Below are 16,615 nucleotides of genomic sequence, written 5' to 3'. Positions count from 1 at the left end.
TTTTGTCGCTGGGATGACCTGACCGTCCGCCTGCGTTGCCTGCGCGCACAAGCGCAGCAGCAGCAGCAGCTTGTGTGTGAAAGAAACAACGGTAGGAGTCGTGCGCTTGTGATCACTGCCGGATTGACGGTGAGTGGGCTGCCGCTGCACGTGAAGCCCGTACGCGCGCCGATTTGGCTTTCTCGACAGGTCTGTAAAATTAAAGACCGAGCGGTGAATAGATAAAATAATAGGAGGAGTTCCGCCCAACCGTTGATGAAAACATCGACAACGTCCTTTTACAGGTGAAGAATAGGCGTGCGCCATGCATGTTCAGGTAACGTAACGTCAAGCCTTCTTGAACCCAACACAGCTAGCCACGAGCCCACGACACAGGAGTTTAAAAAAAGAACGACACAGTTTACTCTGATGTGTTAATATGACGCTCACTAACGGGACCTTTTTTATTTATAGAAAAAATAGAAATATTTAGAGAATTTCAATAAAGATTTAAAATGATAGAATTATATCCTATCATTTAAAGTTCTTACATAACGAACAATCATATATGGATTTTGAATAAATTTAGTAAGAGTTTCAACCTCTTAAAATTTTTTAGTTTATCTCTCTCATCTAATTTATTTGTTTTTTTCCTATGTTCCAAAGAAACGGTTATTTCTATGTTATTTATGTATTTTGTAATCATCTATTTTGCACTTGCATTCCGTCAGAGTTATTAGTTTGTTCATGTTTCTTCGTTTTTTCACTCCAACGATTAAGTGGGGGCCCTGAAAACGAAAACACAACACCGACTCACGTGGTAATGCCCTTGGTCCTATTTATCATCCTCACAGATCCTTTTCTAATTTCAATAAGTTTGTTGGTGGTTAGGGTTTTGCGTGGACATCGGCGAGCTAAGTGTGTGGAACTTAGGCCATTTAAGTCTCCACCCCAATACAGACATGCACTATCACCTACTAATAAACATGAAGCCGAGGGAGTAGAGATTTTCATGATTTTATTTCAAGATTGGTGACCAATAAAAGAACAACTTGTTAAAAGCATTTCACACGCTCATCAAAGAATATTGTGTTAAACATGACCTCCACCCTAGTTTCATGTACATGTATGGTCAAATCTTTAACTCCATATCTGATCCAAATATGTCCCATAAATATCATAAACCGTGGCATAGCGATCGGCACGGTAGGTTCTATCTTAAGATAACATAGAGTTTGAAATCATCAATCTACATAATGCTTATGTCCCCGTTGAAAATCGGCCTTATCTGAATCGTTGGATGATTCATTGACTCACCTTATATCAATCCTTGCAGGGAATCCTATGCTAATGAAATATGACACCAATGGGTTGTATGTTGATGGTGACAAGAAACAAACTTAGGGTGTGTTTGAGGAGAAGGAGATTGGAGAGATTGGGAAGATACGTAAAACGAGGTGAGCCATTAGCGCATGATTAATTGAGTATTAAATATTTTAAATTTCAAAAATGGATTAATATGACTTTTTAAAGCAACTTTCTTATAGAAATTTTTTGCAAAAAACACACCGTTTAGTAGTTTGGGAAGCGTGCGCGCGAAAAACGAGGTGCTTTCTCACCCTATATCACACAAACGAACGCAGCCTTGGCTCTATATCGTCGACTTAGGGGATGATGCTAAGTGCACCATCGAAAACTTATACATAGGTGTACATTATGCGATGTGTCTTTGATTCAGTAATTTTTTTGTTTGATTTTCTTCTCAATTTTTTTTTAATAAAATCTTAAACCGCCGGCTGTTAAAAAGCTAACAAGACATGTAACGTATCACTCCGCAATGATCAATACAATTCTCTATGTTGTAAGAAAAAAAAAACAAATATGTGGTGTATATTAATATATGCATAGTAATCAAAGTTTAATTTATCTTTTTGCGACAACATGTAGAAGTCATATTTAGACTTCTATCTTTCTAGAGTACTTTATCTTATTAAAAATATTAAAATTTTTAACAACTATTCAGATGAGATATAAGATACTAGAGGACATTCTTAAGTGTTTATAATCCACTCCCACAAAACCGAATACTGAAAGCGAGCAGCACGCGAACCCAAAGGTAAGAAACCGATCAAGACGCAGGTGCTTGTCCCTTAGCTGGAACCCTCCCGTGTCGGCCTCCTCGCCCACCCCCGCGCACCGCTCCTAGCTACCCGGCCGGCTATATAGCCCCATCGTCCCCGTCTCCCCCCCTCCTCCCTCCCTTCATCAGGCAGAGCCGCCCTGCAGCCTCGCTCGCATCAGCTTGCACACAGCCCACGGCGCCACCACCAGCGAGGCGGGACAGAGGGAAACAGACACAGACCAGCCAAGTAAAAGGCAAAAGCACAGCACATTAAAAGAGAGAGGGCGCAAGCAAGCGGCAGAGAGGAGAGAGAGAGAGAGAGGCGCACAGAGAGTGTGTGTGTGTGTGAGGGAGAGAGAGATAGCGGCAGCATATATGGCGATGCCCTTTGCCTCCCTGTCGCCGGCAGCCGACCACCGGCCCTCCTCCATCTTCCCCTTCTGCCGCTCCTCCCCTCTCTCCGCGTAAGCCTTCGCTCTCGCCTTCGCTCTCTCTTCGTTCTTGCTGCCGTGGTGGTGGACTAATGTGGGTGGTGGCGTCATGCGGTTGCAGGGTCGGGGAGGAGGCGCAGCAGCACATGATGGGCGCGAGGTGGGCGGCGGCGGCGGCGGCGGCGGCGGTGGCCAGGCCGCCGCCCTTCACGGCGGCGCAGTACGAGGAGCTGGAGCAGCAGGCGCTCATATACAAGTACCTCGTCGCCGGCGTGCCCGTCCCGGCGGATCTCCTCCTCCCCATCCGCCGTGGCCTCGACTCACTCGCCTCGCGCTTCTACCACCACCCTGTCCGTACGTGCCCCGCCGCCCTTCGCCTCCGTCTCACTCTCCTCTAGTAGTAGTACTACTCATGCATCCACATGATTGTCTCGCTTGTTTATTCGGATCGAGGGATTCAGGTGTACTTGGCCCCGGTTTGTTAATTTGGTCTGGTCATTTGTTAATCCTCTGCTGGATTAGCCCCCTAAAAGCTTGCGTTTTTATATTCCAGATTAGCTAACTTGTGCTCAAGTTCAAGATTTGCTCCTAGGAATAGAGATAGCTTAGCCTCCTGTGTTAGTGCAGTTTTTTTTATTCGAGTCCGGTTGATTGGATGCACACAGGACTTGACCCCAGGCAAAAGAGGTGGTTAGTTTATTGGTCCTTTTCGTAGGGGTTATTCCTGTCTGGTTGTTGGGAGCCTTACCCACGCATTCATTACTGCTGCGATTAAGCAAGCTGTACTGCATCAAATGGACCCCAAGATTAAACAACCAAAAGAAACGAGTACTAAGTCCCAATCTTTTCCTAGTTTTTTTTAATCGCAGTGTACATTGTTGCGGGCGTGAATGATTGAGTAGAGTAGATCTACGGAGCACGGCGGCGGCCGCCATCCGGTCCGGCCGCCGCGCCGCCAGATTGATTTCAATGAACAGACGCCTAGCATCGCATCGCCATTCGATTCTTGCATCTGGCTGTAAAGCGTTCCATTCCAGGATTGCTCCCTCCAATCCAAATGCGCACCGACACATGCGTTCGTTGGTGGATTTGGATGCCTTCGAGATGCGCACGTCACATCATTGACTTGTGATTTTTTTTTCTTCTTCTTTTTTGCGTGCTTGGTTGGTCTGCAGTTGGATACGGTTCCTACTTCGGCAAGAAGCTGGACCCGGAGCCCGGACGGTGCCGGCGTACGGACGGCAAGAAGTGGCGGTGCTCCAAGGAGGCCGCGCCGGACTCCAAGTACTGTGAGCGACACATGCACCGCGGCCGCAACCGTTCAAGAAAGCCTGTGGAAGCGCAGCTCGTCGCCCCCCACTCGCAGCCCCCCGCCACGGCGCCGGCCGCCGCCGTCACCTCCACCGCCTTCCAGAACCACTCGCTGTACCCGGCGATTGCTAATGGCGGCGGCGCCAACGGAGGCGGTGGCGGTGGTGGCGGTGGCGGCAGCGCGCCTGGCTCGTTCGCCTTGGGGTCTAATACTCAGCTGCACATGGACAATGCTGCGTCTTACTCGACTGTTGCTGGTGCCGGAAACAAAGATTTCAGGTACAGGGTGCAATTAAAATTTCTGCAAACTTTCTTTACTGTTTATTGTTGTCTACTGCATGATGGATGTCAGATGGATGGATGCAGCAGAGCTGGATGCCTCCTAATAGTGTTTGAAGTTTTCTCATTATTGTGCTTGATTGCATCTGCAGACACTAGTGGTAAATCTGAATACTACTAGTGCAGCATCACTACTAGCACTTCAAGTGCTCGTCTGAAAATGTGCATGGGGCGCTGTTTACTTCAAATGTTTGTCGTCAGCTCTGGCACAAGAACTGCTGTTAACTGTGTTTAGGCTCCTCCTTTTCTCTGGGCTCTGGCGATGCTTTCTGGGACCAGATTTTTGCCTGATAAAAATCTGAACGTAGCATTAGTTCCTGGAAATGGCGTTGGTGCTCTGGTGGAATCATACAAGGGTAGAGCAGGAGAGCAGGCTGTGTTCTTGTGTGATTGCAAACATAGGAGTACAACTAAAAGTTGCAACTTGTCTGGGTTCTATGCTCAGAGCTAGTGTCTGGTGCTCTCTGCACCTGCTCGATCTCAGACCTGGCATTTATTCTGCTTCTTTTATTCTTCTGCTGACTGCTGTTGGTCTTCTTGTGCTTCTCGTTTCAGGCTGAATTGCTGAACTAGAAACACGGGTAGTTCTGCACCTGTAAAACTTCTCCTGACTTTCTGACCAAAAACGCTTCGTCCCTATGCCTGAAACCATCTGAAAAAGGCTAACATGATACTGGAAGCCCATCTCCTTTTGCCCACCTAATCTGAATCTTTTTCCCTCAGTACTCCTACTACTTTGCGAGTTTGCAATTCCACTTTAGTGAAGCTCTGTCACTGTAGGGTTACCTGCGGGGCAGTTGGCACATGATTGGTGCTGCTGCCAATCATGTTTGCTTAGATGGTTAGTTTCCCATTTTGTTTTGTTTTTCACTTTTGTCACGAAGCAATGTGATGCAACAATTTTCGTCTCCCTTGACTTGTTATTCTCAGTCAAAGAGTCGCGTGTCATGCTTTAAGTAAAGGCATGAGGCCTAATGCATGCCCTATGTGATTATTCACAAGTAGGGGTTATTACAATTATATTATCATGTATTGATGAGGAACCGATCTGTTGTTTCTCTGAGTTTGACAAAGAAACGTTTGCAATTGATTTTTTTTTTATCCTTTTTCAGTTGTTACTTGTGAACTATGTTCCCGGACTGCTCATGTGTATATATAGGTTGCACTCAGAACTTGTTTTAAGTTCTTGCTAATTTGCTTATACATTTTTGCACCTCATATTTTGCACAAACTGTTCTTCTACATTGCTGTTTTAGCATCTTCAAATGACAGTTGTAAATGCTTGGTTGTTGGTGGAACATATTGGTCTGTGGATTACTGATATACTGATTTCTGCCTTTCCAATATTCAGGTATTCTGCTTATGGAGTGAGACCATTGGCAGATGAGCACAGCCCACTCATCACTGGAGCTATGGATACCTCTATTGACAATTCGTGGCGCTTGCTGCCTTCTCAGACCTCCACATTTTCAGTTTCGAGCTACCCTATGCTTGGAAATCTGAGTGAGCTGGACCAGAACACCATCTGCTCGCTGCCGAAGGCGGAGAGGGAGCCATTGTCATTCTTCGGGAGCGACTATGTGACCGTCGACTCCGGGAAGCAGGAGAACCAGACGCTGCGCCCCTTTTTCGACGAGTGGCCAAAGGCAAGGGACTCCTGGCCTGATCTAGCTGATGACAACAGCCTTGCCACCTTCTCTGCCACTCAGCTCTCGATCTCCATTCCAATGGCAACCTCTGACTTCTCGACCACCAGCTCACGATCACACAACGGTATATACTCCCGGTAAATGCGCGTGAAAATTTTCCATTTTGATTCATCAATTCTGAAGAACAGTTTTATTCTGAACATCTTCAAATCGTTGCAGATGAGTGAATATCATCTGGATCCCTACGTGTCAATGAAGCGCTGACCACCGTTTGCTGAATTGTACGGAGTCCTGGACTGCGCCTAGTTTTCCCAAAGCAAGAACAATACCGCATTAATATGTTTATGTAATTTTCGAGCAATGCTCTTCTATGTTTTTGTTATGTTTTATCCTATTGGGGAATTGTATGAAGTCCAAGTCGATCAGAATCCCCTGTACTTGATGTCGAAACCTCATTTTGAGTATCAAATCAATCCGTGTCTCGCTCATTTTCACTGTTAACCCAAGTTGACAAAGATTCAAAGAACCACCTGTACTTGATTTTCGGACTTCTACATTTTCCCTATCAATCGTACAATTGATTGCCTTACGACGACACGCAAATGCGATGTTCATCACATGGCTGGAACAGTATTACAGTAGTGATCCCTTGCTTTGTCGAGGCGGCAAAGCCCCCCTGAACCGCGAGCTAACTCGCAAAACAGCTTCCCGTGCAATCCTTCGAACTACTAACAAATTCACAAACGCGGCATGGCGAAATTGGCATCTTTTGCCCCGCGCGCGCGCTCACCATTTCTCCATGTCCGGTCTCCATGCCTCTTTATGATTTGCTTTGGCGTGTTGAGACCGAAGGGGACACGATAGGAAGCCTCACGGGCGAGCACTGATGATGAGATCGAACACGAAGAAGACGGGAGAGGTTTTGTTTAGACTTTTGGAGGGAGAGGGAGAGGGAGAGGGAGGAAGGAAAAGCGCGCAATAATGCTGCGATGGATCTGCCGCAAAGCCTCCGGAGTTGGTGGAGCAACAGGCTGTAACTCTGTGTACGTGGGGCCGTAGCAAAGTGCGTATGCACTCGCTGGCTTTGGCTTTGTTGCCCGTCTCGGAAGCAGGCGTAGTCGGGGGTACGCTTTGCACGGAGCACACACGGCAGCATCTCGTCTTTGTGTGTGCCCCGTGCTGTGCTATGCTATGCTATTCCGTTAGCGTTAGGCTTTTGGAGATGGCTCGCGTGGTCTCGCATCTCCCGGCAGAAGCAAGCGGGGCATGTGCGGCCGTCCGGCCGGGATCGCGCCGCGCGGGCAAAGCAAGTTTAGCGTCGCGCGCGCTCGTGACGAGTCGTGGACCAGTTGTTAGGTCGTCGGACGTACGGGGGTTCGGTTGGTGGTGAATAGATAGATAGTGCGCGCTTCGGCCGGTCCCCGACTCCCCCCGAGTGAGGCGTGTTATAGCTATCCATGTACTGTATATGTGCCTATCTAGAATGCTTCTAGCTGGCGCGTCGTGCTGCGTGCGTTCCTGCCGACCCCCGGATCGGAAGAAGGGAAGCTACAGGAGAAAGGCATGTTGCGTTTCGTGGCACCGGCACAGATTGTAACTCTCCATCCGTTTGTGCGTTCTGGACTTTGCGTGTGGTCTGGTGGCTGGTCCCGATGAACCAGGCGATTAGTCGTGCACGTGAAACGCGATAGCCCCAGACCTGACGGAGAGCGACTCTGCAGATAGGCCGAACCACAACGCCGCAGCCCGCACGTTCGCCGCAATCCAGTTCCTGGCCCAACTAAAACGGCCCACACATAAACCACAATCCCGTGACGGCCCGAATAAAACGGGCCGCACGTCCGCCCTAACAACCATTTGAGCCCAACTGTAATGGGCTGCACGACGAGGCTATCCAGCCCGGCCTACGAGGCTTGCGCGTCACCGCGGCAGAGTCGTCGGCGGTGCGGGGGAGACGGCACGGCAGATTCACGCGAAGGGGCGACCTCCTCGCGTACGGTTTTTCCCCTTGCGAGATCCATCTCCGGCTCCGGCGCCGGCGCGCGCGCGAGGCGTGGAGGTGGGGTGGAGGAGGGGGGAATGGGTTGGGGCGCGGTGGTGTACGAGGGCGGCGTGGTGGGGGCGTCGCTGGTGGGGCTCGGCTGGGCGGGGCTGTGGTTCCTCAACCGGCGGCTGTACAAGGAGTACGAGGAGCGGCGGGCGCTGGTGCAGATCCTCTTCGGCCTCGTCTTCGCCTTCTCCTGCAACCTCTTCCAGCTCGTCCTCTTCGAGATCCTCCCCGTCCTCTCCAAGCACGCCCGCTTCCTCAACTGGCACCTCGACCTCTTCTGCCTCATCCTCCTCCTCGTCTTCGTCCTCCCCTACTACCACTGCTACCTGCTGCTGCGCAACTCAGGTGCCCGCCTGCCCATCCCGAATCTCCCTGTCTCCTCAATTGGCTCATCGGTTTTTTTTTTGCGTTCCGTGGTTGGTCTGATCGGCTGATCGTTTTGGGGGGCTTCGCAGGGGTGCGGAGGGAGCGGGCTCTGCTCGTCGCGGCGCTGTTCCTGCTGGTCTTCCTCTATGGCTTCTGGCGCATGGGGATTCATTTCCCCATGCCTTCTCCGGAAAAAGGTATGGTGTTGCAATCATGGCGACGGTTGCTACTCTCAATACTAGCGGATTGAGCTTAGCCGCAGTAACTTACGATATTGGCCTCAGAGGCCCTCATTGACTTCACGACTGGACTACCTTGTGATTGGGTTCGATTGGCTTGCGCATTTTGTAGGGTTTTTCACGATGCCCCAGTTGGTTAGTAGGATTGGCGTGATTGGAGTAAGTGTCATGGCTGTTCTTTCTGGTTTTGGTGCCGTCAATCTGCCTTACAGCTATCTGTCACTGTTTATCAGGTTTGAACTTTGATATACCTATAAGCTGATCTCTCTCAAAAGTTGTATTTCCACACAGTGTGCTTTGATTTCAGTTTAATTCTATGCTATGCGTGCCAATCCTGGCTTACAGGGAAATTGATGAAATGGACATCAAAACATTGGAAAGGCAGCTCATGCAATCCATGGAGACATGCATCGCTAAGAAAAAGAAAATTGTTCTGTCCAAAATGGAGATGGAGAGGATTCAAGGATCAGAAGAGGTGTTCTTACTATTCAAATGGATGTGAATTAAAATAACTGTTGGATTGCAAGCATGGAAGTTTGCTCTCATTGCAAAATGTACAGATATTTAGCTATGCAGCCATATTTTGTTGCCTGTACTTGCATCTAGTAGGATTGAATAGATAAGACACTGTTCAATTAATAAGAAGTACTAAATGCATATGATTGTACTATGCAGAATTGACTGCATGTGGCGAGATTGATGGGATAGGGATCTGTTCTATCAATAAGCAATGCAAAATATACTATCACATTAACTCAACAAAATGTCATCTTGGAAGTAGAATGGTCTATTATTATGTTGATGTTTACCCTTTGTGGCTTGACTGAATACAAAATTTAATACTTGCAGAAGCTAAAAGCCAGATCATTTCTAAAGCGTATCGTTGGGACAGTTGTTCGATCTGTGCAAGAAGATCAAACTGAGCAGGGTATGTTGTATTTATTTTCTTTCTGTTTTTGTTTGGTACACCATTTCACTTGTCAGTCATATGCATGAAGCCCTATTTGTTTCTTGGAAGATATCAAAAGCTTGGATGCAGAGGTCCAGGCACTAGAAGAACTTTCCAAACAACTATTTCTTGAGATATATGAACTCCGTCAAGCAAAGGTATACTTTTTGCACCTTTCATCACAATGTTAAGATTGAAAACGAAAACGATTGGCAGGACATACCCCTCTACCTTCTTAACCTTGTGCTGTTTAGTTCTATGATTGTGATGGGGTTGCCATCATTGCTTTATTGTGGTGTTGGCTACTTAACATTGATTTGGTTAGATAGTAAGAGAACTGTTACTCTATCCCAACAAATCGGATCAGCCGCATAAATGTTACACCACTTGCTAAAGTTCATTGGTTATTGTACCTTACAATTGAATATTGTGAATATTTCTCCCTATAGATTAGCATAACTTCCTTCCATTATGGTGATTTCTGATGTATTGGCTGATGTTTTCATTTCATTTTCGCATTAAGGCACTGACATATATCTGAGAACTTATAATTTCTGGGAGAATCATTCAATAAGATTGCATTTCTTTTTGGTTACATACATTTTAATTATGCGGACTCTTATATCCTGTACATCATTTTACTGCAGTAATGGGTCTCCTTTTTTTCTTTCTTTAGAGTTTTCTGTATGCACAATTTCTCGATGCTTCTTTGAATATATGAGCTAAACTTTTCTACACCGTTCTTTTCATTTTTCCAGATAGCTGCTGCGTTTTCTCGAACTTGGAGAGGCCATGCTCAGAATCTACTAGGATATGCTTTGTCAGTGTATTGTGTTTATAAGATGCTCAAGGTATTACTAAATGTGGCATATTTTTTTGGTCCATGCATTTCACCAATTCCACATACCTATATGTAACCCTGACAAGACCACAAAGCTAGAACTACAGAAATAGTTGATTAATCAATTCATTCGTCATGTCATTAAAAAGATTGTGTGGCTTCCATATGCTGGTTGCCAAGTGTTACAGTTTTGTTTTGTGAGATTGTGTTCTATTCTTTACTCAATTGTAATCAACCTTGTAGACAGTATCTTACATTTCTTTTTCTTGATTTTGCTTCAGTCCTTGCAGAGTGTTGTCTTTAAAGAGGTAAAATCACTTCTTTCCTTCGTCAAACTCAAACCAATTGCTTGTTTCTTTTTTCCTAATTCTGGAAATTTCCATTGTTAACCTACATACTATTTCCCCCCTTTCCAGGCAGGTTCTGTTGATCCAGTAACCATGACAATTACCATCTTCTTGAGGCATTTTGACATTGGTATTGATGTCACTCTTTTATCACAGGTACACATGCTAAAATTAAAAGGTGAATAATTCCAGAATCGAGAATAAATTCATTATTACTCTGAACTGCAGTTCTCTGTACATTTGATGTTAATTGGAACCGCTATGTAAGTTGTAAGCAATTTTCAAAATTCCCATAAAATAGGTATACAGATATTTTTTGGCATGTCCTTTGCGTTTTGGCTCTTTCCATAAAGTACAATATGTAGATTAAACATTAATTTTGAGGTGCTTTGAATTGGCTTGGTTTGACTTTCATGCAACCTGGTTACCTCCTTTTCTTTTTGCTTCTTTGTTCATGTTCTATAGCTTACATGTGTCCTGCCTGTTCACTTTTTGTTGCAGTATATATCTCTCATATTTATCGGGATGTTGGTTGTCATATCTGTTCGAGGTTTCTTGGCAAATGTTATGAAGGTGAGTTATTTCTTTCAGTTATCTATACATACAGCTGTTAGTTGTTACTGTACCCTTGTTAATAGAGCATTAGAACATAATTCTATGGTGTCTCACTTTCTATGCAGTTCTTCTTTGCTGTTTCTAGAGTTGGGAGTGGTTCAACAACCAATGTTGTCCTTTTTCTATCTGAGATCATGGGAATGTACTTCATATCATCTATTCTTCTCATAAGGAAAAGCCTGGCAAATGAGTATAGGTATATCTCTATTGCTTGAGGGTGTCTTTCCCTATATCCAAACTGATGTTCGTTCATATAAATGGTTTTTATTCTCCATTTGCGTTTATATGATCCTAAAGTTGCTGAGGTATACACAAAGTTATGGAACATAACTCCTTTGTTTAGAATCTGCCTCTGTTGGGAATTGGAAAACACAAATATTTATGTGAAGGTTTTGAAGATAACAATGAATAGTGACTATTGACTGAAAATGGAGCTATGCAACTTAATCTTCTGTGCATTGTGTTTGGTAGTACTTGTAATTTATATCACAAAAGCATTCTATTGTCGACATTGATGTTTTAAATGCCTGTTTGCACAGGGTGATCATTACAGATGTTTTGGGTGGTGATATCCAGTTTGACTTTTACCACCGCTGGTTTGATGCTATATTTGTGGCTAGTGCATTTCTGTCCTTGCTTCTGATTTCTGCCCAATACACCTCCCGGCAAACAGACAAGCACCCAATTGATTGATGCTTTTGTACCATTTGTGCATGGTGTTCTTTTAACCACTTTGTCCAAGGTATGTGCCTCTCCTTTTTCCTGCACTAATTGAATGATCCGACTTTGGCTGATATATTTGTGTTTGTTTGTTCAGGTTGACCCATTCATTCTACCAGTTTCCAAAGGTTCTCGTTTCTCCATGGACTTCCATATACAGTTACAGAACATAATACATCAGTTAACTTGAAGGTGTCTCCTTGTTTTGGAGTATGTTTCCTGACGTTGAATCGTGGTGAAACAGTTTCTCCATATGCAAGTCATTAGGAATGCTTTGCATCGTGATGATGCAGAACTGCAAATGGGGCCGGTTGTAATGTTGTGTCCACATGATAATTGTTTTTTGAAGACAAGAGGATGTCCTTTCTTAGGAATGAAGTATTGACTATGTAAAATAGCTTGAGAATAGCGTTGCTAGCATGATATGAAGTCGGTGTATCTCCCACAATTCTTTTTTGGCTATTACTACTACATGTGTAGTGTAACATTTGCCCAACTTCAAAAGGTAGATATTATTCATGTGACAGCAATCTCTTCGTTAGTACTCTCTCCATCCAAAAAAAAAAAAAGTACTCTCTCTATTCTAAAAAAAAAACTAGTACAATGAATCTGGATAATCTTTTGTCCAAATCGTTATACTAGGAGGGGTCACATGTTAGTTTTTTTTGGACAGTTTGTTTCTTCTGCAGTACTTTGAAGTGATTTCTTGGATAATTTTGTTATACTGATGATGTCTTATTCATCATAATCCCTTGCCTCAATAATCATACTTCTAGACTGAAATGCAGATGGAACTGTCGTTTGTGGGAGTTTGTCCCTGCTTGCTACCACTGGAGTCCTCCTGCTTCCTGCTGCTAGCCAAAAGTCACGAAAACAAAGACCGGTTCTCCCAATGCATACAAGTGCTATCGATTGGTTGTTTCTTATTGTGAAAAATACCGCCCAAAAAGACGGGAGCACTTGAATTTGTTCTCTTACGGCCATCTCTTTTGCACGTAATGGATTCTGCCACGATTCAAAGATGGGGCGTCTCCAGTTTCCACTTATAGACCCGTCAAACCGCGGCGAGACGATCAAGCAAGTACCAGTGTACGGTGTACCAGAGGCGCATGACAACCGAAGCATTCCATCGCTGCGCACCAACTGCGGCATGCCTGGCAGAGCGTACGTACAAACACGCCGCCAAAGCCCGTGCCGGGCACCGCGCGCGTAGCACAGGACTCGGACTCAGGACGGAGTACGTGGTGGCTCTGGACCGCACTAGCGCCTGTCTCCCCGCGCTGCGCCGCTGCCCGTGCCGCGGCAGTGCCGACCGGCCGATGCGCTCAGCTTTGCCACACATGAGACACGCCCGGGGCCGCCGGCATCGCGAGCCGCAGAGACAAACCTGAACATTGCTCCCATCGATCGCGAGTACCTCCGTACACGCCCAAGCTGCGCACGCAGCATGCTGCGGGCTGTGTGGCTGCTGCACGGTCGCGTGCGTGCATGCATGCATGCAACGCGTACGTGTCCTTTGGTACGTGCGACGGTGTGAGTCTTTGGCCGCTCGCTTTGACGCACGCGTGTGTGTACGCACGTACTTCGCTTTGCCAGCGAGATGGCAAAAGCACGCAGCGCAGGCGATGGAGTGATGAGAGACGCAGGGTGCGCACAACGCCTTTGGTTGCTGCTGCTGCAGCGCTGCTGGGGCCGTGCGCCTCGCTTGCCTGACACGGTCAATGCTGCGCAAATCGCTCTCGCTATCTCTATCTCGATATCGATCGATTGATCGTCCCTTCATGCCGGAGCCCCTCAAAATGGCGCGACACCGATGTGACGCGCACTGGCGCCGCGAGCTCGCGTACGGCGAAGCTAGAGAGAAAGGAGGGTATAGACACGAAACGTTCGAGGAGGGCGCGACGACGAGACGTCGGCGAATCGCGATCCCTTTCACGCGCCCGCGTGTCGTGCGTCGAGGAGTTCATGTGGCTCCGACGGGGCGGGCCGTGCCACGGGGAGTACCAGGTCGCGCGCTCGGTGGACTCGAATCAGTCACTCTCGTCGTCGCATGGGTTTTGGGTGGACTCGAGTGGCCTTTTCCGAAAGGCTGCTCGTTCGGCAACGCGAAACCACATGACCCGTCCCTCCTCCAGGCCAGGCTTGGTGCGTTGCTGCTGGCTGGCTCCTCGCCTTTACCTCCTTTCCTGATCAAAGATTTGCTCGCTCGCTTGCTAGCCAGCTGCTAGCTTTACCCACCCCAAAAAACCTCGATTTGTCCGCTCCACAAACACGCTTCTCTATCGGTCGTCTAGTCATTTTCCACCCCTTCCGCCTCTCTTTGGCCAAGCATCCAGCGCGAAAACAGAGAACAAAAACCAGTGGCCTAGCTAGTACGACACCACAGTACCCGTCCTGTACAACGGCAAACTCTACACGTGTGGACGCTGGATAACTATCTGGTTTAGGCTTTTGTCTCGAGCTCGAACGCGTGGCTTCCACAGTAATGATCTCTAGGTTTCTCGCAAACTGCCACAAAAAACTCCCAGTTAGTACTAAAAAATTTGAATTAACGTTTGGGGCCGAGGGGGACAAACAAGCCACAGTCGCGGGCACAGTGAGCTAGCGATAGGCCCCTAAGCCATGAAAAGTTGCGACCTTGCGCATGCACGCATGCAGCGGCGCAGCAGGTGGATCACTGGCTCGATCCCGACTGGATCATCGTCGTAGTCTTACTCCTATGCGTTCTGCGAACCTGGCCGGGCGGCCGGCTGGCTGGCTGGCTTCGCTCGCCCGACACGATCCATGCCAAATTGCCAAAGTCGCCTTGCCCGTCGTCGTCGTCGTCGCAGGCGAGATCGATCGAGAAAACGCGAAAGAATCAGAGAACTCGACGGGAACAAAAAAAAGGCCTCCCCGATCCGCCCGAGGCTGGCTGGCCGGGCTGATCAGTCTAAGGCTGCGCGCCCCGTACCGGCACTGACGTGCCTGATTTGCCACTTTGACCGCGACGCCACCGCGCTGACGCCGGGACGCGCGCCGCTGGTGGGTGGCCGGCCGGCAAGCCAGCAATGCGCGCGGCATCAAAATGCGGGACGGGCAAATGCGCGTTGCTTCCGTTCCGTCTCGCGGCGCGGGGAGAACGAGAGAGTTGCACTCGTCCTCGTCGACGACGTTCTGGCGGGGGAATCTGCTTTCGCCTGCGCCGCTGCGCGATGTGATGCTCATTGGGATCACAAAACCACATTGCCAGATGTGCGTGGTTGGGGCTTTTGGGGGGGCTCTCGCCCTCGCCATCGATCTTGCACTCCGCACGGTTTCCGTCGCGACGCTTGGCGAACCGAAAGAGAGGGCAACTTCAGATGAGTTGTACTACGAGTCTCAAAATCAATCCACACACTAATGTAAACTCCTTTAATTTAGTTCGTTTGCCATCGATCTCAAGAGATTAAGTACCGATCGATCACTCGATCACGTTGCCGCTTTTTCCTCTTTCGCTTTCGCTCTGTCATAACGTTAGCAACTATGCTGCTAGCTAGCTTTCCGTATTCATGCTTTCTCAAGAAACTATGCAGATCGTCAGATCGACATAAGATTAGAATCAGAACGAGCCGCAAATCAATCGGTAGAAACGCCACCGTTTTCTCCCCGTCTCCTGTTTGAACTTTGAACGGGAAAAAGGCAGAAACGCCATTTTTGGAGTATTTTATGATTTCATTTCGATATCCTTTGATCTCTCTTTTGGTTCGGTCAAGCACACTAGCCGGTGCGCTTGGCTGCTGTGCACAGCCATGTATGATTGCAGGGTGGTCTGTGCCGCCGTACGTACAGAAGCTGAGAAAAGAAGCATCCAAATACTATAGTATTTGCCTCGTGAAGCAGTGAACAGCGGAGGCTGGTTTAAAAATTGTTCAGAAGAAGCGCATGTGTAGGTACAGGACGGTAGATAGATGGAATAGGCTCATGCATTTAACCGGGAATCTGAGTAACTGTTTTCATCAGATGCACAATGGTTTCGAACGGAGATAGGACTAGTCGGCTGCGCATAGCTCGGATGCGTGCCAGTGCTAGTACTCCTACTAAAAGATTACAGAACCTGATCGTATAGTACTCGTATGATATACTACTATACTGTTTTTTAATATAGAAATTCTCATATCCTTTTCACGTCACCATGTTTTTGTACAACTATAGTCTATGAATCTGCATAATAAATATTTGCAAATGATATTTACAGGAGCTAATAAAATTCAACCTGAACTAATCTAAAAATGTACAAGTCTGAATCTCAAAATTTATCCACACATGACACATGTCCGTGACTGTCTCCAGCAAAAATTGACTGCTCCAACCTCCCACCTACCTATACATTTCGTGATGTTGATTTGTATATTTCCTCTCGGACGGCGATGTTTTTGCTCTCCTATTAATCGTCGTTGGCTTTCCACCACCGCAATTAATCGAAGAATCCGTCATTTGAGAGGTTCATTTTAGACGCTCGTGATCTTAATCCCTATAGTAAGTAATTTGTACGGTTTATTAATTGATGTGAACCTAATACTAATAGCCTATGGCATTGTCTACTTGTCGCTCTGATTGTCTCTCTCATCGTCGCTATGGGCTACTCGCCTATTGGGCTTGCAAGCACACGCTGACGTACTTTGCGCCATCAAGATCG

At 47.1% G+C, this 16,615-nt stretch overlaps 2 protein-coding genes across 3 annotated transcripts; both read left to right on the top strand.

Moving 5' to 3' along the window:
• The first annotated feature begins 2,216 nt into the window (after positions 1–2,216).
• LOC127771807 (growth-regulating factor 3) lies at positions 2,217–6,332 on the top strand. 2 transcript variants are annotated; one of them, XM_052297745.1, is made up of 5 exons: positions 2,217–2,565; positions 2,654–2,886; positions 3,708–4,122; positions 5,534–5,955; positions 6,051–6,332. In XM_052297745.1, the coding sequence occupies exons 1-5, from the start codon at positions 2,477–2,479 to the stop codon at positions 6,056–6,058; spliced, it is 1,167 nt and encodes a 388-aa protein (XP_052153705.1). In that variant the 5' UTR covers positions 2,217–2,476; the 3' UTR covers positions 6,059–6,332. The 2 variants fall into 2 exon arrangements, with proteins under 2 accessions (XP_052153705.1, XP_052153704.1); XM_052297744.1 differs by having other exon boundaries at positions 5,534–5,968.
• A 1,439-nt stretch (positions 6,333–7,771) lies between these two features.
• LOC127772018 (GPCR-type G protein COLD1) lies at positions 7,772–12,484 on the top strand. Its single transcript, XM_052297990.1, has 13 exons — positions 7,772–8,226; positions 8,337–8,444; positions 8,599–8,719; positions 8,832–8,961; positions 9,336–9,414; positions 9,505–9,593; positions 10,194–10,286; positions 10,558–10,584; positions 10,693–10,779; positions 11,125–11,196; positions 11,304–11,434; positions 11,778–11,980; positions 12,056–12,484. Exons 1-12 carry the CDS (start codon positions 7,911–7,913, stop codon positions 11,929–11,931), a joined length of 1,407 nt encoding a protein of 468 aa, XP_052153950.1. The 5' UTR covers positions 7,772–7,910; the 3' UTR covers positions 11,932–11,980; positions 12,056–12,484.
• Positions 12,485–16,615: the final 4,131 nt, after the last annotated feature.

The sequence above is a fragment of the Oryza glaberrima genome, chromosome 4 (genome assembly GCF_000147395.1).
Source record: "Oryza glaberrima chromosome 4, OglaRS2, whole genome shotgun sequence".
Taxonomy (NCBI): Eukaryota; Viridiplantae; Streptophyta; class Magnoliopsida; order Poales; family Poaceae; genus Oryza; species Oryza glaberrima.
This window is presented reverse-complemented; position numbering and strand designations above follow the sequence as displayed.

Coding starts and splice junctions, on each gene's coding strand:
- LOC127771807 (XM_052297744.1), top strand. CDS start 2,477: ATGGCGATGCCCTTTGCCTCCCTGTCGCCGGCAGCCGACCACCGGCCC. Junction 2,566..2,653: donor CGCTCCTCCCCTCTCTCCGC/GTAAGCCTTCGC, acceptor ATGCGGTTGCAG/GGTCGGGGAGGAGGCGCAGC. Junction 2,887..3,707: donor CTTCTACCACCACCCTGTCC/GTACGTGCCCCG, acceptor GTTGGTCTGCAG/TTGGATACGGTTCCTACTTC.
- LOC127772018 (XM_052297990.1), top strand. CDS start 7,911: ATGGGTTGGGGCGCGGTGGTGTACGAGGGCGGCGTGGTGGGGGCGTCG. Junction 8,227..8,336: donor CCTGCTGCTGCGCAACTCAG/GTGCCCGCCTGC, acceptor GGGGCTTCGCAG/GGGTGCGGAGGGAGCGGGCT. Junction 11,197..11,303: donor TCTTGGCAAATGTTATGAAG/GTGAGTTATTTC, acceptor CTTTCTATGCAG/TTCTTCTTTGCTGTTTCTAG.